The sequence below is a fragment of the Paramormyrops kingsleyae genome, chromosome 17 (assembly GCF_048594095.1).
Source record: "Paramormyrops kingsleyae isolate MSU_618 chromosome 17, PKINGS_0.4, whole genome shotgun sequence".
Lineage (NCBI taxonomy): Eukaryota > Metazoa > Chordata > Actinopteri > Osteoglossiformes > Mormyridae > Paramormyrops > Paramormyrops kingsleyae.
The window spans coordinates 1,881,041-1,904,712 of NC_132813.1; the positions used below are offsets into that span (position 1 = coordinate 1,881,041).

The window sequence follows — 23,672 nt, forward strand, 5'->3', positions numbered from 1 at the left end:
CCCAGCTCGACCCCTCTGTGCCATCCCAGCCTGCCGTGGCCCCACTCACACAAAAGCAGGAAAGGAGTCTGCTGGCACGGCAGGGATGCGGGGGTGGGGGAGAGCCCTCGGAGATGACGACGTTAGTGTGTGGCTAACCCCCCCCCACACGGACACAGAGACGCGGGCCAGTACGTCTGTGTGTAAATAGCCATGTTGGCGGGAGCCTCCGTCAACCATCAAGCCAAACTGCGCGGAGCAGCGGAACCCAGAAACAGATGAAAACTGATAATAAACAAAAATCTTTCCGAGCGCCTTAAATGCTGGTGACATTTTCCCGGGGATGTGCATTTTCCAGCTGTCATCCCCACTAAGCACACACATGCACTCCATCAGCCTCCCCGCCCCATCTGTGGTGGACGCACATTCGCTCTGACTCCAACCAGGACTCGTTTGCCTGATGTGACTCACGCCCCCGGCACGGTGGCAGCCGCTCATTTTTCCGAGCGTATCACGAGGAGCCGGCCGCGCGTGGCTCCGGCTGGGACCGTGTGCCCATGATGACGGGATGGAAAATGCGGGACCCCGGGAGGGACTGGGGAACGACAAACACAGGAAGCCGATGGCTTCCACAGACCGACAGCGAATCCATTAAACTGTGAGCGTCCGGAGTCCAGCAGGCCAGCAAAGGGTCGCGGAGGGGTCAGCCTCGCTCTGTCTGTGTGTGTACAGGCTTGTACCTCGCAGGATCTTCATGCATGTGCATTCGTACCTGCACACGCGCGTGTGAGGGACTCAGCACGCATACCAAGGGTCTGTGTTGGGGGAAAGCTAGACTCCTAGATTGTCCTACAGCTTTGGCAACTCTGACTTGAAAAATGCATATTTAGCCCCAGAGCAGACCACCAACCACTCGTGGGGGGCGGGGGCTTAAACAGCCTCCTTATTATTGGGCAGGAACCACGGCAGGTGTTAAGCAAACACTCAGACGTGGAACCTGCGGGTTCAAATGGTTACGAGTCACTTCATTCTGACGATCAGATATCCAGCACTGCAGGGTTAGGGTGGCAGCGGCTTCAAAGGGATTGTAAGAACAGCAAGAAAATTGCCATTTATCTGCCGGAGATCTGATACAGGGGCAGCGCTGAATGACCGGAGCTTCTCCGCCGAGTCTGAGTGGAGCAGAACGAGCCAAGAGTTACTGTTAGGGCAACAAGGGCTCTGCTAGGGAGCAGAAAGCCGATCCGGGCCTGGGCGCCTCTCACTGACAGCCAGGCTAATGCACAGCAGTCTGGCAGGGGCCCGGCTGCTGAGAGCGGGGGGGGGGACCCGGGGGGACTCGGAGCGGAGCGGGAACGGGCGGGTAGAGAAGGACGTCATATCGGGTGTCTGCCCAGCATCGCCCCGAGGAATGAAGAGAGGGGAGCCTGTGTCACCTCAGACATCTCCAGAAGGGCCTTCAATGTGGTTGAGATTAGTGGACCAAAGAGAACAGATCATCTGACCACTGACTTATGGTCTCTTTGTGGGAGAGAGGTCTGTCCTTCACGTTAAACAAACAGTGAAAAGTCACAGTGTAACTGAATATTATCTATTTGTAAAGGTGGACATATCACTATGCGGCCATTGACTACACACTCGGCACAGACCACCCCCCGGCCACCGGCTACACGCTCGGCACAGACCGCCCCCGGCCATCGGTTACACGCTCGGCACAGACCGCCCCCCGGCCACCGACTACACGCTCGGCACAGACCGCCCCCCGGCCACCGACTACACGCTTGGCACAGACCGCCCCCCGGCCATCGACTACACGCTCGGCACAGACCACCCCCCCGGCCATCGACTACATGCTCGGCACAGACCGCCCCCCGGCCATCGGCTACACGCTCGGCACAGACCGCCCCCTGGCCACACGCTCGGCACAGACCGCCCCGGCCATTGGCTACACGCTTGGCACAGACCTCCCCCCAGCCATCGGCTACACGCTCGGCACAGACCTCCCCCCAGCCATCGGCTACACGCTCGGCACAGACCACCCCCCCGGCCATCGACTACACGCTCGGCACAGACCGCCCCCCAGCCATCGGCTACACGCTCGGCACAGACCGCCCCCTGGCCACACGCTCGGCACAGACCGCCCCGGCCATTGGCTACACGCTCGGCACAGACCTCCCCCCATCCCATCTGACTGAGCCCTTCCTGCTGATAGCATCGCAGACTCCACCAGGTTTCCTCGCTCACTTCCTACATAAACAACCCTGACCTCCGATGGGGCTTCAGTTCCCCACCCCCCCGACTCAGGAAGAGGCTGGCGCGCCGCTGACCGCACACCCGTGTCGGACACTGCGGGGGACCCTGACTTTCACTTTTACTTTCAGCATTTATTGGAGTCCCCCTTTGCAGCAGAGTTTTCAGTAAGATGGACATTCCGGCCAGCAAGTGTCCCGAACGGAAGAGTAACTGCAGTAATGCTGTGGTAAGACCAAGGCAAGATCCGGGACAAGGTCCACATTTTGGAAAGGACGTATGTTCTAAGGTGTAGTTGGTGGATTTGTGGTCACCCTTTCGGGTCAAGTAAAACTTTCAACCAGAATTGAGTGGATTAAAATTTTAGGGTGAACCTTCTCTACCCATTACCAGGGCAACAACCATCCCCTCAATCCTACCTGTCCAGGTGGTGAAACCACCCCCAGTCTTGTGTCCACTTAAACAGCTCAGGAGCAACCTGAACTCACCTGCTCTTCTGCTCCAACAGGACGGTGAGATACAAGACCATCTGGGCAGCTCCAACACCCAAGGAGCGGAGAACATTTCTGTCCATAAATCAGCCACTTGGTGGGAGCCCACCTCCATAGCCACTCGCAGTAGTGACATATTTCATATATAATAGCCGACTATTCAATTCACTTAGCCCCAGATGTCTCTGTGAGATGGGGAGAGGCATGAATCTCCTGTAATCAGAATGGCAATTCATAAAAAACTCCTGGTTCCTCTTGCAAAGGGGATGAACACACCCAGATCCCTGAGCCCAGAGGCGGGAATCAAGAAACCTTCACAAGTGCAGGAAGAAAACTGCACACAAACACACATATACATACACACACACAGACACACACACAGAGACAGCCAGACACACACATACACAGACACACACACAGAGACAGCCAGACACACACATACACAGACACACACACAGAGACAGCCAGACACAAACACACACACACACACAGATACACAGACACACACACAGACTCACACACACACACAGATACACACACACACAGATACACAGACACACAGATACACAGACACACACACACACACAGACAGCCAGACACAAACACACACAAACACAGACACACACACAGATACACAGACACACAGACACACACACAGACTCACACACACACACAGATACACACACAGATACACAGACACAGACAGACAGACAGGGGAGAGACTCCACCAGCCCTGTGCCCAGTTCTACCCTCAATCACACTCACATTGATTATTAACAGAACAAGGCCCTTATTTCATCTACAGTGAGGGGTTTGCTTGAGTTATGCCTGAATCGGTCATCCCCGTTCTAGGAGAAATCCTCAATTATTATTTTGTAAACTTGAAGTTTGTGGGTGGTAGCTACTACTGGAACAGAATTAACTGTTTTACAGCGCAGTTAGAGTCCTGTGCATGTCCAGGACCTCCAGTGCGATGGAATGTTCTGAAGCCCTGAAGCTCCTCAGCCATAATCATGCTTGAATAATGGGTTTCAAACGGTTCCAGGCCCCTCGTTCCATATCCCTTCCCTCTTTTAAGCCGGGCGGTTAAATTGCCCATGTTACTAACCCAGGCTCAATAACAACTAGCTCTCTGACTATGCCGTCGGACCCGTGCGACATCCAATGGCTCGTGTCAACGCCAACGAAAACTCCAAACCACATCCTCGTAAGAAGATGTAAAAATACAAACTGAAAGTGGAAGGCAGAAAGCTGGCCGGCTGGCAGTGGAGACTCTGCGTCCAGAGACAACAAAAGGCTCCTGATGAGCTAATAGAGATGCTGGTTATTTAGCCAAATCAATCCACCAATCATAATGATTCTTACAACCGAGTGGCCAAGAGTCTGAAGCAGAATGAAAGCCTGAAATTGCACTGGCTATTCAGGCCTGGGGATTAGTGACTTGCAGTCACCTGTCCTGGCTGTGAGAAGCCCCTCCTCCAGCCAGTCTAACCCACTACCCCCAAGACGGCCATTACTCTGGGATTAAAGACACCTTCAGCCCGGATCACACAGCTCAGCGCTGGCCGTGAGACAAAAGCTGTGATGTAACAGCCTCCCTTTGTACTTGTTGGTTATGTGTCTGCTAAATGCATAAAGGGACGTGTCAAGGCTCAGCATTTTCCTGAGAATAAACAGCAGTACGTTCCCAGACGTGCTGTAGAAGGTTTGCCACTGTGCCATGGATTCAGAGGTGCTGTTTCTCCATTAAATTAGGGCCGACCGCAGAGGCAGCCCAGCTCAGGGCTGTCCGACATGCTGAATCCATTTACGGGCTTTTCCGCATTATTGTATCATACGGAGTGTCGTGTTGCGGATTAACTGTCCGTCTTTTAAAGCAAAACCGCAGCAAATGGGCACATGATTATGATGTATTCTAATAAGAAAGTAAGTGCGGCTGACGGCTCTCGGGACCGGGACGCGCTTGCAGAGGGACGTGAATCGGCACTGAGCTCCCTGAGAGCTGGTGGCAGGTCAGTCAGAGATCATCGGGACTCTTAACAAAGACTCACATCAATGCGGTGTAATTACACTCCAGGAATTAGCCGTAGAGTCAGGTGGCGCTCCGCCCCGCCGGATCTCGCGCCCCCATCAGACAGTTGACTTTGGCTGCCGATCGCGGCTCGTCAGGATAAATATCGTGCTGTCTTCGCGCGCCTCTGTGGGCCTCGCTTCTGCTTTACGTCTCCCTGTCAGACAGATGTTTGTTGGCATAAACAGCTCCAAGACAAACAGGAGAAAAATCTTCCCCACTGTGAAGGCTGTGATTTGCTGCAAGTGTGGGCCGGCCGCTCCTGTAACAGGTGATAATTACGTACGCGGGGGGGGGGGGGGGGGCAGGTAGCACACAATGCGCCGGGGTGCCGGTCACCTGATCCGGCCTCACATGGGGAGGCTCTGGCCTATGCTGTGTATCATTTAGAGTCGCACTCGGTGCCAACCATTAAACTCACACTTTCAAAGGTTGGTTTTGGTTTAAATGCCTTTTGTTCAAATTCTCAGCATAAAAGCGCCCATTAATACGTGACCCTGACAGCCTGCAGGTGCTTGGAATCGACTTCAACTTCTGCACCATTGTACGGCCTGCAACCAGAACCAGAACTAAATGGACATTCACTAACTGTAAGTGAGATTAGCTCTGGACTGCTGATTTTAATGTGGGAGACCAGAGTTACCCCACCCCTAGGGGGCTCCCTCCATTCTTAGAATTTGAGAAAAAAACAGGAAGATGGTATTTTAAATCAACAATCCATTCCCTGTCTCCTGAGAACGGTCACATTCTACATTACCAAAGACAGGCCAGTTTTGGCTCCATTTCCCTAAGAGGTCAATAGTGCATTTTTTTAAAGAAACTTGGATATTTTTTCTGGTAGACATGCTACAGACATTTTAAACATGTTTCTAAAATCCATTTCACTCCAATGAATGCGTCTGCAGAATCTACAGCTGTTTCTCCCAATTGACAAAATTACTCCACAACCATCAGCCCAGAGCTGACAGACCATTTCCATGCCCCCTCCCAAAAGTCCCCCCTACTCCAGCTATCTGATCAGTCGCACATTCTCACTTGCTGTAAGTGGGTCAAGCTGTGAGCGGTGGGGCCAGAATAGCTAATGGGCGGGGGGGCATTGTCCCTGTGGTCACTGGCAGCCCAGCTCCGCGTCCCCTCCATGGGCAGCTGCCAGGCAGGGCCGCACAAACGCCGAAAATATCTGCAGGTGCATAAAAATGCCGACTGGTCAGGAATGGGCACGCGCTTGCATTACTTTTAATAAAATATTGTACGTGAAAACACACATCGATGTACGTCCCCAACCCAGAGTGGCAAGTATTTGAATCGCATACCCAACTTAAATGTAACTATCTGTTCCTTGCATCAAATTCATCGTTCAGGCTTAGAAGTAGACCTGACGAGGAAGGCTGTATGTAAACTATTACATCTTCCCACAGCTTTAAAGATCTCAACATAATGGTTCTCAAAAGCAGTGGCCGATAATGAGCGTTACATTGTAAAACAGACTCATTTACGACAGTTAAGCATCGTATTAACACCACAATCCCGACCCCTGATCGACACCATCTAGTGCAGAGTCTGCGGTAAGTGTTCTACAAGGTCCCGTATTGTGGAAAAAGAATGACCTATTGTTTTGTAGATGAATGTAGCATTAACACCAAAGGTCATTTAAAAATACTACTTTACATTTATACTACGATATAATACAAGGGGCTAAAATCAAAAGGACACTCCGGTTGCGAGCTGGTTGAACGGGTTTCAAACTGTACAGTAGCACCGCGCAAAGTGTGGCAGTGGGGGTTACTGCAGGACACAGCGGCCTTTGACATTTAATCCGATGATCAAGTAAACACATGTTTGGAAGCCCACATTATATACAGCGGAGTCCAATTTTAACCGTTTGATATAAGAATAAATCAAACCCCAACACTAATTATACACCCAGCCTGCGGAATAAACACCACGCTAGGGATTCGCTTGTGTTAGTATGTGTGCTCGCTGCTTCCCCGTGCCTTTATGTGAGTGTTGCCATGTTTGCATTTTCGTCTTATGATGCGCGAGTTTCTTCTGGATATTTCGTTTCCATTTTTGGCTTATCGGCGTCTCCAAATCGCGCATGGTTTGTATTCTGAGACGAGTTTGCAGCGTGCACCCCTGACCTAGCTGTGCCGCATGCACGCAGCCAGTCCCGCATAAACGCCTGGAGGACGGATGGAAATAAGTTTTACACTTTTAAACGGTCACATTCATTTCGTATGTCACGAAGAAAGGAGAGAATTGGATTATATCCTTGTGTTTTTTTTAATGTTTGATTATAGGCTACATTAAAAAGTAAGCCTGTATGTTTTTAGCATGGTTCAAATTTAATATTTGGTTGAGGCTTACGCTTGAACGATGATCCTGTGTATTTCTTAATTGAATCATAAGTAAACCGAAGATAAATTACAAGTGACCTACTCGGATTTCAACCGAAAACCGCGGTATTAACGGCATAACTTTCTACTGACTAAAGGGCCGGATGAAATGTCATGTGTCTGTCAGCGCAAAAATATGGATGTCCTACGTATGTCAGATGCAGTTAAGACTTCAACACGGCCAAATTTATTTCCGAGAATGAGGGCGGTGAGAGGGAGCTATCACAGGGCGCGCTGTCATTTAAAGATTAACCGAGGCTACCAAAGCCGCGAGGAAGCGCTGCCGCAGCTCATTCCGAGGCTATCGGATCCGTGTATCACGCTCACTCACAGACACACCGTGCAACCGGACGCCTCGCCTTCCCCGACTTCTTAAAACAATCACATAAACCTCGTTTTACATCTCACGGCTGGTGTACGCTTCATCTGCCGCACTTGATATTTTGGGAAGTATTTCTGTCGTAAAATAGGGAGGGTGCATATCCTATATAAATCTTAACCTTTCAGTAGGGTGTAAAGAGTTAATGGTAACACTTTACTTGACGGGCACAAATAATGTAGGCTTAGTCATACTATTACCTATGTAATAATTAACCGCAAACATTCTTAGTTATATATACTCATCTGAAGTTTATTCATCTTTGATGAATCGTGACGCATCTTTTATCTCAAGTAGCAACTATGTTTGTTCATGATTTGTACTTAAGTAGTAACTGAGTTATTACTAAGTATTTGTGCCCCATCAAGTAAAGTGTTAACGAATTTATACATATTTCACTGTATATTGCATTGTAACGATCAATTACATTTATTTAAAAATGAACTGTAAAGACAATCCTGGGTCACATTCGGTAACATCTGTCCTACATGGAAATTAAACAAAATAACTTTTAAACTCTTCCTCTATTTGAAAGCGCGCTGTAGTTTTCATTTTTCTTCTTTAATATAGACGACGTTCCAAAGTCTATCGCGGCTAAACCCCAGCCAGGACGCATATCTACTCTTCTCTCACGGACACAAACACACAGGGATCCAGGGGAATTCGGATACTTGAATCTCGTTCTGCCCCCCTTGGTCTCTGGGGAAGGTGGATGCGACTTCAGAGCCTGGTCAATCGGGTAATCTGTTCCTCCCACTGGTAACCGAGCAGCCTGAATGAGAGCTGCCTTTGTAGCAAACATCATCCGCCAGACCCCCTACGTTATTCGATCACCATCCCAAGAGTAAATTTGCACAAGGGCTCCTGAGAGGTTGGTTGCGGCCTCCCCCCACAGTTAACACGGAAGACAGCCTGTTGATTAGACCGTTTTAATTAAGCGCTCGACGGCTCTACAGCCTGTTTGATCTGCAGACCACCGAGATTATCTTTGTTCACTGGCTAAAAAGTACTTACGCATAGGCAGAACAGGAGCGAGAGGGAGATTTATTGGAGTAAACGATTCCCATTCGGGACTTCGTATCTGACATTAGCAAATCAATTCCTCATCACCACGTTGTAATTGTATTGTCTCTCCGAGGATAATAGGTTAATGTTGTTGTCATTATTGTTCTGATGCCTCAAAATGGTGTATTTAAAATATTAATGTTAAAGTCACGTCTGATAGGAATTAAGAATTAAAATGAAAAGATCCACTGACAGAATATGGTCGCAGCTGAAAGGCAGTACCGGGCACAGAAAGCGGCGGACAGGGTGTTGGTGTCACTCTCCGGCCAAACGATCCTGCGGGGAATTGTTCTTGGACCAATAGTAATGACGGGCTGCAGAGAAATATGGATTGGACAACCTGAGAGTTATCACATTTCTATGTAGAATTTCTCCATGTAAATCTGAAACATAATAAAAGCCAATGTTAATTTGAAACAAAAAATGCATGTTGGTCATACTTTTGCATGGCGCTCTGTTACTGGAGTAGCGCTTTGTTTATCGATATATATAACGATTTGGCTCTTCGGACCATCAGTAATAGCTACTTTTCGTGCTTTCCAGGCCCTTGCTGCAGAGGAGGGTCCCGAGTGAGGTCAGATCAGAGAAACATCAGAGCATCGTTTCCAGGCTTTTGCTAATTTATCTTCATTGACCTTTGCGTGCGCTGATAGCAGGAGAATTCAATCAAGCGAGAGGGATGCAGAGGTCGCCTTTGCACCAAAATACATCGGTGTGCTTATTTTAGGGCAAAGCAGACCTATTACGTCCTTTGGGCGGCCGGGGGGGTGGGGGTGGGGTTCTTTTCAACATGTTGATGTGAATTAAAAGAAGGAGGCGTACGGCGTGTCCGACAGTGATTTATCTCAGGCAAATGTAAACGCCCTTGTCTGTTTTGTATACCTGCTCTGTAGTTTATCTGAACTCGGGAATACTCGTGTCAGGGCAGAAGAGTAAATAAAAACACGGCTACATTAAAGGGGCCAAATCTAAAAGTTTCTGATAGAGTGCTGAAATTATAAACAGACTCAATTGCTCGTGACACGTGAAATGAATTTTCGCACTCATAACGACCAATTATAACTAGATTGTTAAAAATTTTATAAATATTCGATTATGCTTACTTCGTAACAGGCTACAGGGCGATACGGGGCCATTCGGAACTGGGATAGTGGTATAAAATAAATTGTGCCCCCGCCGGCGCAGTGATGTTTATATGATGAACGCATTGTATAACCCATGCATATGATATTTGTGGTGCAAATGTCCGTGAACGTGTAAACACACAAATCTCTGGGGTGAGAGTGCGACTAGGGGCGGCCGGAGTCCCGCCCCCGCCCGGGACCAGCTGAGCCTCATTGGCTGGACTCCGCGGTGGGAGAGTCGCTCCAAGTCGCTTCTTTACCAAACTAAGCTGGGGAGGTAACCCAGAAACCGCGGCGATCGCCCGAGCGCTGGTAGGACTCGCTATGCAGAAGCCTTCTGTTTTTCCCTCAAAATAAAGTTTTGGTGCTTATCGACAGTACACTGCTGCTGTAGGATACGCCGATCTACAAAGATTTTTTCCTGCATTTTATTTTTGTTCCACATAGTCCTGCTTTTGGCTTACACTGCAGGGACAAACGTTTGTTTTCTGGACGCAAGACCGTCCGCGAGTAATTTTTAAGACACTGGGATTTACAGCCTGTAAAAATGCATGGGATTTGGGGTCTGGATATCGTGCTGCTTTTGCTGACACTCCTGTGCGACCACTCGGTGCTTGCGGACGCTTTCGGGGACGAGGACGAGATGACCTGCGATCCTATCCGGATATCTATGTGTCAGGATCTGGGATACAACGTGACAAAGATGCCCAACCTGGTGGGAAACGTGTTGCAGTCGGACGCAGAGTTACAGCTGACAACTTTTACCCCGCTCATCCAGTACGGCTGCTCCAGTCAGCTCAGGGTCTGTTCGTCTTAATTAGCTTTCCCGAAATTGTGATTTTTTTTGTTGGCTGTTCATGTATCCCTGGTCACGCAATAAAATGTAATGTGATTATAGCAGTTATACATGCTTTAGTGTTTTTAAGAGGAAAGGTAGACCGCGGTATCAACACAGTTTTTGAGTCCCGGACATGGTTTTGTAGGTATATATTTGCTCTTATTTAAGGGAGCCCTTAAAGCTCAGCAGTTTCTTGTAGCAATTTCCTGCGGTGGTTATGGATGTAAACCCAGTGCGACCGCTGTGAAAATCCGACGTTTCCTATTTCCAGCGCGAAACCCAGCGCACACTAGCGTTTATTCGACACCTTATTCCTGTACCTGTCCCTTCGCTGTACGCTTGCCTACTTCGCTTATCACTGTTTTTACCTTAGCAATTTACCTTGTTTACTTAAACAGCGGATATAAAAACGCATTTTTTTTGCTTATATGCCGGTAATTTGAAGACAGGGTGCAATGTTGCACAAAAGCGTCTTAAGTCTGGATATAGAAATTTGCGCTATGCTTTATGATAGGGTAATTAATTAATTTAAATCTATTTGTATTAAGTTTTAGTTTTAGTCGTCTTCTCTTTTTCGTAGGTATAATTTGCTGGGTTTGTGCCTCCTTGGATCGAGCGGCTTCTGACGCTCCGTCTCCTCTCACGTTCTTCCACAGTTCTTCCTGTGCGCGGTTTATGTGCCCATGTGCACCGACAAGGTTCCCATCCCCATCGGGCCCTGCAGCAGCATGTGCCAGTCCGTCAAGCGCAAGTGCCTCCCCGTGCTGACGGAGTTCGGCTTCGCGTGGCCCGAGCTCCTCAACTGCAGCCTCTTCCCGCCGCAGAACGACCAGAACCACATGTGCATGGAGGGCCCGGGGGATGAGGACCCCCCGTACCACACCATCCGCACCCTGCAGCCAATGGAGGAGGAGTGCCACGCCCTGGGCTCCAGCCCAGAGCAGTACACCTGGGCGAAGCGCAGCATGAGCTGTGTGCTGCAGTGTGGCTATGACGCCGGGCTCTACCCACGCCAGACCAAGCTCTTCGCTGACGTCTGGATGGCCGTCTGGGCCGTCCTCTGCTTCCTGTCCACCGCCTTCACTGTGCTTACCTTCCTCATCGACTCCTCGCGCTTCTCCTACCCCGAGCGGCCCATCATCTTCCTCAGCATGTGCTACAACATCTACAGCGTGGCCTTCATCGTGCGGCTGACGCTGGGCCGCGAGCGCACCTCCTGCGACCTGGACGAGGCCGCCGTCCCCGTGCTCATCCAGGAGGGCCTCAAGAACACGGGCTGCGCCATCGTCTTCCTCCTCATGTACTTCTTCGGCATGGCCAGCTCCATCTGGTGGGTGGTGCTCACGCTCACCTGGTTCCTGGCGGCCGGCCTGAAGTGGGGCCACGAGGCCATTGAGATGCACAGCTCCTACTTCCACATCGCCGCCTGGGCCATCCCGGCCGTCAAGACCATCGTGGTGCTGATCATGCGGCTGGTGGACGCTGATGATCTCACGGGGCTCTGCTATGTGGGCAACCAGCACGTGGACGCCCTGACGGGCTTTGTGGTGGCGCCACTCTTCACGTACTTGGTGGTCGGCACTCTCTTTATTGGCGCCGGCCTGATGGCGCTCTTCAAGATCCGCTCCAACCTGCAGAAGGACGGCACCAAGACGGATAAACTAGAGCGACTGATGGTGAAGATTGGCGTTTTCTCCGTTCTCTACATGGTGCCGGCCAGCTGCGTGGTCGCCTGCTACTTCTACGAGATCTCCAACTGGGGCGACTTCCGGCGCTCGGCGCATGACTCGTACCTGGCAGTGGAGATGCTGAAGATCTTCATGTCGCTGCTGGTGGGCATCACGTCGGGCATGTGGGTCTGGTCAGCCAAGACGCTGCACACCTGGCAGAAGTGTTCCGGCCGGCTGGTCGGCTCGGGCAGGACCAAGAGGGGGGGCAGGCCCGGTGGCTGGGTCAAGCCGGTCAAGGGCAGCGAGACGGTGGTGTGAGGATGCAGAAATGGCCTGGAGCTGAGGGTGGGGGGGTGTGGTTCTCAGGACCCTCCCCAAGGCAAGGGACTGCAGGAGGAGCTGGGACGCGAGCACAGGCCCCCCACACGCTGGCAGCGGGTCGCGGGCAGCCCAAGTGACGCACGAGGCCTCCTGCGCAGGTTTGACGGGCTCCACTTGGGGGTGCCGTCCTCCAGCCGCCCTGCGACAGCGGAGCTGGACAGCAGTCACGGGATGGCGGTTGTGTGATGCCTCGGTCCCTCCTTATGCATTTTTAAGAGTACTTTGTTCTTAGTTTCCGTTCTTGTGTTTTTAAATGAACCGTACACTGGACAGTGGTAGCGCAGATGTCTTATGAAAGAGAAGTGCAGTGTGGAAAGACAGCGTCAGAGCGCTCGCATCGGGCCCGCGGAGGGGGGTGTGGCTGGACGGGGGATGATCCCCCTCAATTTTAAGCTGTGCTGATTCCAAGCTCAGACGCAGGAGCTGAACTACAATGGTGCTTGGAGAAGAGTCTCACTTTTTAAAGTTTGGTCCTCAGCTATTTGGACGGGTTATTTTGCTCACAAAGGTGAGAAAATGCATTTTAAAAGTGTTTCCATTCATCCTCCATGAATCCTGTTTAAGTCTTATTTTTCTCAGTGCACTAGCTCTTGTTTTAGTGTGTTTTCGAGGTTAGAGACGCAGAGACTGCGGAGAATCAAACCATTATTTTTTTATCATAAATTGAAATGTCCCCCGCAGGGTCCTCCTGAGCTGTCTAGTGATCTTGTTTTGGTGGAATCTCGAAGAGCTCGAATGCGGAATCGTAGCACATGCTACATGTCGCAGGAAACTGACGGCAGTGAGGGGCGAAGGTTCAGCACACGCCGCAGTTATGTGGGTGATGAACTCAAGGGCACTGAGTAGCTCTGCAATCCCTGAAAGGGCTTTTCTGTTAGCCCTTTGAATGTATGTAACTCAGAAAAAAATCATTTTTAAGGGTCCAGGGACAAGTACATTTTAGGGAGTTAGCAATTCCTAGGCTGGGACACAGTGAAGTACTTTAAAATATTTTTTTAAAACAGGCGTTTTGTTATTACTGTATTATAAAATGCTAATTTATCTTTGTACAAACTAAGAAAAAAACTTCTTAGTTCTGCCTTATTTAAGAACACTTTTGTATCAGAAGAAAAAAAATTAAACTTTTTGTTTTTAAATTGCTCTGTGTTGAGTTTTCCTGTTAATAGGTATGATGGAGTAGCGATATGGAAAACGTGTACATAGAAGTAAAAACCTTTTGTTTTAGATACTGAAATTTGGTTATTACAATTACAATGCGTTTGGCGAATTTCTAATGATTCTGCTAATATATGCTTAATAATTGTCAATTGCAGCCAAATGAGATTAAATTATTTAAAAATTTCCGGTTAGCATCTATTTACCGTTGTTTTTGATGCGGTGGCGTTTCTGTGTGCTGCGACTGCCCTCTCGTGTACAAATGTAATTACTACAGATGCCGAGCGTAGGACTCAGGACCACATCAAAGCGGTCTGTGCTGGGGAAACGCACCTCGTAAAACGACTGCATGAAACCCACTCGATACATTTTAAAATTAAAAATAAACTTTAATAGCGAAAAAACATGGTTTTCATATGGAAAGTTGTACTGTAGATCTCAGGACAACAGTATAAATATTTTAAATTTTTTTTCTTTTTTTTTGTTAGAAAAATAGGATGAATCCTAGTATTAAAAACATAGAGTTCAAGTTAAATTCATGAAGCAGGCACATAAACATATGGGTAAATGCTTCTTTAGCGTACATTCAAAGGTAAAGCCCAGTTTTGTAGGAAGCTGAAATGGCTGCCTTGGCCAAATCAGCTTCACCCTTGAGAACCGAGGCCGGCATGCGATAACCGCATGAATCACGGTGTCGCTGTCTCCCCAAAGACCCGGCGCTGCGGCGGGCCGGTGGGAGACACGTCCTGCAGGTGGCGCTGCAGGATCATCAGAATGCCTTCATCTGGATAATCAGAGAAGGCTCATTCGGGAGACACTGGTTTGTACGCAGCCATTGCACATGTACAGAGAGAACAAACCACCACCCACACCCCCCCCCCCACATAGCACCCCTTTATAACAACCTTCTGAAGGTCATTTCAATATACATATACATGCATAAATGCATGCCTGGGACAGCAAGCAGCCCCCCCCCCCAAGCCTGTGCCGGGTGGGAAGATGGACAGATATACATGCACCCACAGATATTACCCTGAGGTGCTTTAGGAAAGATACTGATGCCATCAGTAGTTCAACCACCTCAGACCAGCACATCCCCCCCCCCACCCAAATCTGTTCCCTGTTAATTTAACACAAAAAAATAACATAGTATCTGGCCTGAGGTAACAGAATTTCCATACAAAGTGCTATGCAACATATATGTATATCAAAATATACAGACATATACATATTCATACACAGACAGTGCGGTGGGGAATCAGCAGATCATGGTTTGGCTGCCCGAGAGAAGCCTTGTGCAGTCAGCGATGATCCCGAATCGTTAGATTCATCAGCACTTGCGCACCAGGGTGTATCCGCATGTCTTCTGTGCGAGGGCCTCTCCTCTCCCCCTCTAGGACAGTTGAAGTGCTAGTCCACATCAGATGGGTGGCATCATTCTGGTGAGCGAGATGAACAGAGAGAAACAACGTAAGTAAATCCGGAATGTTCCGTCCACGTCCAGATACCCATAAAGGCAGCAGTCTGACCCTATGTTGTGTGCTGATGTGACCCACCAATCACAATGCTGTCACCCCAGCGTTCCCACTGGCATATCCTGACAGGATCATCTGCTTTTTCCCAACAGGATCTGTTGGGCATAACTCTGGTTTGGGTTTGTCACCTGCTCCTAGAACCTGAGGTATTGTGTCTTAAACACATTCCTGAGAGCCTTAAGGTCTGATATTCCCTCGCTGAGTCACTTCAGCTCACATCTTTATCCAAAGCGAACTTCACTGGGCATTTTGCTTACTACCCCCCCCCCCTTTAGCAGGCTGTGCCCCCTCCCTCTATGTACTACAGTAACCCCCAGTGAACAGGAAGAGGATTCACCAGCTTGTCTGGAGAGAACCAGGGGTCTGATACTCACTCCTTTGGGCTGCCGAATATATCACATCTGAAATTAAAGTTTGAGAATGTTGAGATCAGAGCGGAATTTTGTTTTTGAAGGTCAATGCTGATGTTCATTCAGAAAACGGGGTGGGCTCACAAACCTAGGCTCCCGTTGCGGGAACATCTCCTCCTCTGGAGCACCACTGCCAAGGCGACAATGAAAAGGACACTGACCAGCACACATGCGACGATGATGATGATGCTGTCCGGCTGCGGCGGGTCGATTATCTGATCTGATTATAAGAAATAATCGGTGAGTTACGACAAGAAACACGGTATAACAAATGCAGTCACTTAATTCAAAGTAACTAAATTACAGGATGTGGGCTTCCCTCTGTCCAATTAGAATTTAGAGGAACCGGAAATGAGGGTTTTCTCTGATGAAAATAATTGAAATTATATACAGCTGGGCTCTGGCGGAAGCTTCAGGCTTTCTGTCCTTGGGGAAGTGTGTACGGGCCGCGGGTCAAAGCACAGATGCATGGTGGGAAATGGGCCAGCCTTCGGCCAAGCTGCGCTTGCTGCAGCGCCCCCTTGTGGTCAGGGTGCCTGTCTGTGCGGCCTGTGCCGTTCGGTGCTTTTGTTCTGCATAATTTACAACGGGAACCGTGGAGTCAGTTTATTACTCAGCGCCGCTGTGCTGTGGTGTCTAGCGGCCTCGGGGGGGCTGGTGGAACGAGGCACTACACCAGGGCTGTGCTGTGCCTGGGCTGCAGTGCGTCACCGGTCACTGCGATTCGGCTCACATCCTCTTATTTCATTCATTTCCAGTGGGTTGAGCTCAGCTGTGTCCCCACGATTGAAGCAAAGTATGAAAATGCAGGATATGGGGGCTAAGCCCCACCCCCTCCCACCAGCACTCACGGACATTCAGCACTGAGCTGAGGTTTCCCACGATGCAGGTGACACTCAGCGGCTGGGAGACGTTCAGCGTGATGGTGCTGGACACGCTGAAGAGCCCGGTGACTGGGTCCTCCATAATCTGCTTGGTCACCGTGGCCCCGGGTACATTGGGCACGAGGACCATCTCCATTTCGGACTGCGGGTAGCCCCCATTACTGGAGCATGTGACATTGCATGTGCTGCCATTGTGGATCTCCATCAGCTGGGGTTGGCTGTAGTTGGCTGTGGGTAGGGATAAGTAGGGAGCTTGAGTACACTGGGGTGGGCACAGTCACTCGTCCACCAATCAGAAAGCGGGAGGCAAACACAGGAGTAGACAGGCCAGCAGTTACCTGTGATTGTGAGATTGTACTTTATCTCGCTTGTATGGCTGTCAATCCGGACTACACAATCATACAGGCCCTCGTCGGCAGGACTCAGGTCCCACAGAATCACTTGCCTACTATTGCTGTCCACATGCGAACGGTTCTTATAAATGGCTGGCATTTCAACCGGTTTCTGAGCGTGGAAGCCATTCACAAAGATCATATCTGAAGGCTTGCCGACTTCCTTCTGCAAGTACACGAACTCAGGATCACCTCTCCCATCGCTGGGGCACGTGAACGTGGCTGTACCCCCCACTTCTTTGTGGATCTCCACAACTGAGGCCGACGATCCTGTGGAACATGCAGAGAGACACACGGGAGGGTCAGCGTGACCCCCTGTGCTGACGTCACGCCCGCGTCAGTTTCCCTTTGACTTCATACAATCCAAATCTGTAGTGTGGAACGAAAACCTGACGTGGAACACTCATTTCTGTAATTTCTCCCTCCTGAATGTAAGAAGAGTTTTGTGGCAGCTTTGTGACTGTCGATAAGACGGCTGGGGATTTCTGTGCGATGGGTCATTACGGTAAGATCTGAGTCGATTTTTCGGTCCCTGTTCTTTTAAAGGAACAGTATGGATCAGCTGAAGTGAAAGTTCATTAGGGTGTGACATGAAACACCTACGCCTTTAATGTGTCTGGGGATGAGGGTTAAGGGCTTGTGTTCAGCATGAACCCAAAATGCATGTGGCATTTCCTCCTGGGAGGGTCCTGAGGGTGTTATTCTTTTGCCTGACTGTGCATGTGCTCCTGCGGGCAGAAGTGGGCACGGATGCACCGTGATCTGCTGAGGTGAAGGCCGTCATGTTCCCGAACCATATTACAAGCAGTCATGTGACACGTACCAGTATCCGCCGCTAGTAGCACAAAGACGATGAGCATCATCTGGCATCTAGGAAGGAGGAACAGAGGTTCAGAGTGAGTGAAGGCTGCTGTCCCTGGGGTCCGCACAGGCCCACGGGGCTGGCACAGGCCCACGGGGCTGGCACAGGTTCATTATGGTGCCTGAGCTGCATCCCTCTCCTCTGGTAGTCGCACCAGCAGAAACACTGACAGTTAAACAGGACAATAGTAAGTAATAAACCTAAGTCATGCAGATTGGCCTGGCAGGAGGAATGCTGAAGACGCTTCCCAAGGCCGTCCTGCGAGATCTCCTCAAGACACATCTTAAGACACTGGTCAATAAAGTCATTGAACTTTAAAGCAAATCTCATGTCCTCATATCAATAGGTCGTTACCATAGTTTTAATAACGGAGAATGAATTAGCAAGGCTGTCAGGTGGCATATTTGGGGCGTCTCTCCAGAGGGACCATCCCTGTTAGACAGTTTCAAGTAACTGTTGCCAAAAGGAAAAAACTTATTTTGCTCCTGTTGTATAAATAAAGAGTACAGATATTACAGAACTACTGTTTGGATCAGTGAAGCCAGAGTTTGAATGAAAACCACCAGGAATTGGGCTTGATTTCACCCTTAGGATTTTTCAGTAGGGGCACTTTAAGACAAGGGCCTCAACTCTCACTGTTTGATAACATAATATGTAGCATAATAACAGTAGTAATCAATGTAAACCAATAAACAATGTCTTGAAACTAAACGATTCACTTAGATGTTGCCTTTAAATACTTACGTATAGCATAAACTTTGCGACGCCATGGTTTCCTATAAGAAAATACAAATGTAGTCAAATAAGAGTAAAAAAGACACATTTTAAAGGCTATCTTACTGCCCTGGGAGTCGGCCGGCTTGAGGGAAAGTCCCAGCGGCACCGAAACCAGTTTGAAGGAGAGCCGTGAAACGGGTACAGTACGCGGGCACGGTGCGAAGATAGAAAAACGCCTTTGATCGAGGAGTCAATGGAGTGACACCCAGCCAACAGTCATAAATATAACAAAATAACACTGATTCACACGGGCTGCTTGATTCTAGCGGTCATTTCCGCGTGCATTTTACACGCTGTTATTTTTCTTGCATTTATTCAGCTACGCGATCTAAGCTTAAGTTTTGCATTCTGGACCCAAAGTCCCGATTCCTGATTTAACCATCTTCCATAAAAACCTTCCGTTTTCAACGCGAAATCCCCTGAATGACGAGATTGCCGTATTATGCGCGCCGTCCCGATAGTCAAAATTCAGTTCAATTCAGTTCAATTTTATTTGTATAGCGCATTTTCACAACATTACATTGTCTCAAAGCGCTTCACATGATCCCTACCTAAAGCCCCCAGTGCCCAAAATAAGCGGAAAAAGTTACTCTTTAAAGCGTTATATTGTCTTGTGTCCAGGTGTGAGTTTATGCCTCCAGAAACGAAGTCGAGTCTGCCGTTTTGTAGATCTGTTCTTATATCACCATCATGTGGGAATATGCTGTCCATATCTTCATCTTTATGGATGGTGAAACATTTCTTTTTTATCAACTCCCGAATTTGTGTTTCTGTCCCAAAACGGTTCCTATATTTCCCTTCTGCTGGTCAAAGGCACATCTTCCATGCAAAAAATATAATACTACTACTAATAATAATAATAACACTTACAGGTTAGGAAGATCTAATAAGACAATATAGCCACATGATCCTAAGTCGATTACAAAGCAATAAAGACTAGAATAGCCAGCCGTCCTTACCGTGCCCTGTTGCCGCTGTGTTCTGTAATGCAAAAATGACGATATACGGATCCTTTTTTTTCGTAAAGGCGGGGCTTTTTATTCCGGAAGTTCGGCACTTACATTTAGTTTCGCTTTTCAAACATCACAATAACTCTTAGATAACCACGGCACGCAGAGACTCTTCGGTTTTGGCGAAAGCTTACGGATGGCATTGTGCCATAGTTACTGCTCTGTCAGTATGACATATGCCTGATTTCAGGGGTGTCAAACTCAATCGCACAGGGGGCCAAAACTCAAAGCACACTTTAGGTCGCGGGACGAACAGGATAAACACTTTTTGAACTAAACGTTTTTTGAACATAAATATGAATCGAAACAGGCAGGATACATTATTATTCCAAAATAAATAAACAAACTTAAAACAACTTAAAATATTTTGCTCTCCATAAAAATGTCTCCCGACAAAATTATACAAATTCAAAATTTGAATATGCTGCAAAAAACCCCGAAAATATAAATAAAAATTGTGCTTTTAAGTGAAAGTTAAAATAATAACAAATCAAAACATTCCATTTTCTTTCCTCTTATGCCATTCTGTCAGAGCTGGATGCTTGGCAACAAGTTCGTTTATGTTTGGGGTATAAGGTTCTGTGTTGTGGAGATTCTCTCTCAGCCGCATTAGCTCCACAAATGAGACACACGGGTTTACCCGCAATGTCAGTGAACAGATAGCCTACTCAGCCTCCCACCGGTTTTGAAAGGCTCTGTTTTCAGAATCAACTTCTCTCTTGGCAATTGTTAAGGGATACCTTTGACTTGAAATTACGGTTGTATACATCCACAGATGCATGATTGATCTGACGTAGTTAACGCGGGAATGATCGCAGGTAGACTAGTATCGTTAATAAGTTATTTATTTATAGTTCACTGTTTATGTCTTACTGGTTCTGATTATATTTTGTCATACATTGTTATACTGTAATGTTGTAATTATATATAGCATACCTCTAAATAAATAAATAAATAAATATATATATATATATATATATATATATATATATATATACTGTATATGTATATATATATATATATATATATATATATATATATATATATATATATATATATTGTAGTGAGAACAGGGGTGGTGAAAGCGGGGTACCTCCTTTTCAGATGGTGTTGTCGTCAGGGAAGGAAAACGATTTTTTTTTTTGCAATGTTCTGGTTTTGTGCAAGATCAGTCCTCGCATGTGTGCTTCCACAAATCCACCAAGTGCAAAGTGCAACTCAGTGTTAACGTTTCTCTCCTTACCGTCCGCCCTCACTAATACTGAATCCAGCACCCTGTGACGTCTGAAGTCTTTATAATTATTATATTTTAATGATTTATTACTCTTGGTTGCTATTAATTATTAATTCTAGTATTAGTTAGAAGATCTCATTATCTAGAGTGGCGCACATAAAGGTTCAAATAAGGGCGATTCAGAGAAAGCAGCTGAAACATGCCTCTAAATCTGTGATTCTCAGTAAATGACTCGCTAAAAATACAGGGGAATGTTTTGAAGTGTCATTTTGCTCTGAATTATGGACACATTAAATGTGCTTGCTGTTCAAGTGTAAAATCTCAGTATTTCAGTATGTGAGCGCTGACCTTTACGGTAGGATGAGTAACTGGGCGTGGCTGGCAGCAGGAGCAACGCGGGACGGGACGGCGGGACCTTCTGGGGTTTCCTGTCTCCACGGGACTGGCAGACTGCCAGGGTGACGTCGCGCACCAAGCTCCTAAAACCCTGCCGCTCTCTATTGGCTGCCAGAAAGCCCCTGCATAATATTTCCCACATGCAACATCATCATTCACCTCAATTTTGTTTGGTTTACGACCCTCAGTGCTGTAGTCAAGAAGTGAACCTTGTGTGTGAGTGGGTTGAAGTGACACTGAAGTTCTTACAGGAAGCCTGAGTGTTATAATAAACAGCGGAGTCTTAGGGCTGCCCAGCTCAGCGCTCAGGGGTTTTCTGTTACATCACCACTCATCCTAAATCACATCTACACTCTGCACACAACCTGTGAGCTTGTCAAACATATACATTTTGCCTACAGTGTCAGAAAAAAAGTACCAATTTGTACCTTTGAGGGTACAATTACTTGTCACTGGGGCTGACCCTCATGGGCCTGCCAATTGTACCCTATCTGTAGGTAAAGGTACAGAAATGAACTCTGAGGAATATTCTTGTACTATTGGAGGTATATTGTTGTTGTTTGTGCTGCGGCTAACAAAACTATACCAGAGCTGTATCCATTTTTCTGACAGTGCAGGACCATCCAGAGCAGTAATGCAGGGAAACTGAACATGAGAAACCTTCCCTCGCGGTCAGCTATAATGCCACCTTTGACGGTGGGGCTCCGAGCACAGAGCAGCTAAAACCTCCTATCACACCTGCCACATTAATGGAAGACAGGGAAAATGTAGTATTTCTCTCTGCCAACAGTAAAGTAATACTAACATCCGTAAGAAAGTCTGTTAAGACAAAGTCTCTTTAGACAGGGCAGTTATGTCATTTCTTGGTCTGTTTATATACAGCATGAGCATAAAAAAGGTGTGTTTGCATACTATCTGTTACAAACTTTACTTTCACTGCAGAGAGGAGAAAAACACTGTGGTCACATACTAGCTTCCTGTAACAGTATTGACTGAGTGCCTGAAGAGGGTGTGAAGGGCTGAGACTGAGTGAAAGGCAGAGAGTCACAAAACAAAAACTTTAAAAATACTGCTTGTGGCTAAACTGGGGAAAACCCCTTTTCGGTCTTCAGTCATGACATCAGGTATAAATCGCTGTTTTCTAATAATGTTTTTTGGCTATCTTCAATTTTAAATATGCAGAACATTTGTAGCAATGCTGACATGATGGAATTAGACTGGGTTTGGAAAAAGGGGCTTCTTGTCTGAGAAATTAAATATTTTATTTGCATCATACAAAACATATATAGTGTTCACTTCATCTGCAGTAAAAAACATTGTTGATTTATAGCTTTTAAATTATTTACTTTAAACTGTTTGAAGTATTAGTTGATCACTAGTTTGGGGTTAATGATGTTGTAATGTATCACAACACATCCATGTAAAGGGCTTTGGGGTGACTCTGTTGTGAAAGGCTCTATATAAAAATAAACTGAATTGAATTGAATTAATCAGTATCCACCAGATAAGAATATTTAAACTGTTAAACCAGATATCTTCTATTATAGTCAGGTCCTGTCCCCTTCAGAGGTTCACTAAAGGTTAATGTTAAAAATATAATGTGCACACCAACATACTCTGTGTTCTGGGAATTCATGGATTTCCACCATAAAGAAGTTTTACTTCTTTATAAGTGACATCATTTGTAGCAACAACTGAGGCCAGGTAAAAGTCAAAGGTTACCATACCACCAATGAATGAAGACTTTGTTAGTACTATGACACAAGCAAGTTCTCTTTTTGGAAGAAATTACCTCTTTAAACTACGATAACAAAGACAAAAGAGGAAATGCAGACTAAATTAGTTTACCATCATTCTATTCTGTTCTTCAAAATTAATTGCATTTACAATTCATATAAGTGTTGTATACCTAAGTGTAATTTTCAATAAAGACACGTTTTTTGCATTCACATGAACTCCCAATATGTCATACAGCCTTTTCAAGACACAGAAAGGGCCCGAGTGTCTTTTCTCGTCACCATACTTTCCCGAAATCCCCCCATTATCCTACCTACAAGGTTAATGGCGATAAGAACAAATGGTATCGTAAAATATATCTTGGAAGGTGGAAGGATTGTTTTCTATTATTATTTTCAAGGGCGAGTTCATGAATCTAAGGATAAATACTTTGTAGTACACTATATTTTTATTTTAGCTATTTTATTTTTTTTATCTAAGATTACGCAGTATTTGAAAAAATGTTTGATCAATTAATTCAAGTATAAAGATGCCGGGGTAGCTGTCATTGCCCAGCAGAAGGAACGCGCCGTTTTACGGCGTCTCTCCCCCGCCTAGCGGACGGAATGCTAGCGTGGGTTTACGGTGGAGAGACGC

General features: G+C 47.2%; 2 protein-coding genes across 4 annotated transcripts; one reads left to right on the forward strand and one right to left on the reverse strand.

Annotated features, from left to right (window-relative positions):
• The first annotated feature begins 10,034 nt into the window (after positions 1–10,034).
• fzd4 (frizzled class receptor 4) lies at positions 10,035–13,780 on the forward strand. Its single transcript, XM_023792366.2, has 2 exons — positions 10,035–10,557; positions 11,250–13,780. The coding sequence occupies exons 1-2, from the start codon at positions 10,303–10,305 to the stop codon at positions 12,579–12,581; spliced, it is 1,587 nt and encodes a 528-aa protein (XP_023648134.1). The 5' UTR covers positions 10,035–10,302; the 3' UTR covers positions 12,582–13,780.
• A 387-nt stretch (positions 13,781–14,167) lies between these two features.
• LOC111851013 (T-lymphocyte activation antigen CD80) lies at positions 14,168–19,910 on the reverse strand. 3 transcript variants are annotated; one of them, XM_072701516.1, is made up of 8 exons: positions 19,619–19,910; positions 18,627–18,658; positions 17,844–17,890; positions 17,213–17,290; positions 16,596–16,856; positions 15,833–15,964; positions 15,672–15,735; positions 14,168–15,238 (listed from the first exon to the last, which is right to left on the reverse strand). In XM_072701516.1, coding segments are annotated over exons 2-8 (609 nt in total). In that variant the 5' UTR covers positions 18,653–18,658; positions 19,619–19,910; the 3' UTR covers positions 14,168–15,237. The 3 variants fall into 3 exon arrangements, with proteins under 3 accessions (XP_072557617.1, XP_072557615.1, XP_072557616.1); XM_072701514.1 differs by having other exon boundaries at positions 16,967–17,290; positions 19,619–19,906; XM_072701515.1 differs by having other exon boundaries at positions 15,709–15,735; positions 16,967–17,290; positions 19,619–19,903.
• Positions 19,911–23,672: the final 3,762 nt, after the last annotated feature.

What these genes read in the sequence shown, in the direction of transcription:
- LOC111851013 (XM_072701514.1), bottom strand. Translation starts at nt 18,652, where the DNA reads ATGGCGTCGCAAAGTTTATGCTATAC. An exon ending in CAGCTCAGTGCTGAATGTCC is followed by an intron (nt 15,965 to 16,595) that starts GTGAGTGCTGGT and finishes TCTTATAATCAG; the next exon opens with ATCAGATAATCGACCCGCCG. An exon ending in TTCCCGCAACGGGAGCCTAG is followed by an intron (nt 15,736 to 15,832) that starts GTTTGTGAGCCC and finishes CTTTAATTTCAG; the next exon opens with ATGTGATATATTCGGCAGCC.
- fzd4 (XM_023792366.2), top strand. Translation starts at nt 10,303, where the DNA reads ATGCATGGGATTTGGGGTCTGGATATCGTGCTGCTTTTGCTGACACTC. An exon ending in GCTGCTCCAGTCAGCTCAGG is followed by an intron (nt 10,558 to 11,249) that starts GTCTGTTCGTCT and finishes GTTCTTCCACAG; the next exon opens with TTCTTCCTGTGCGCGGTTTA.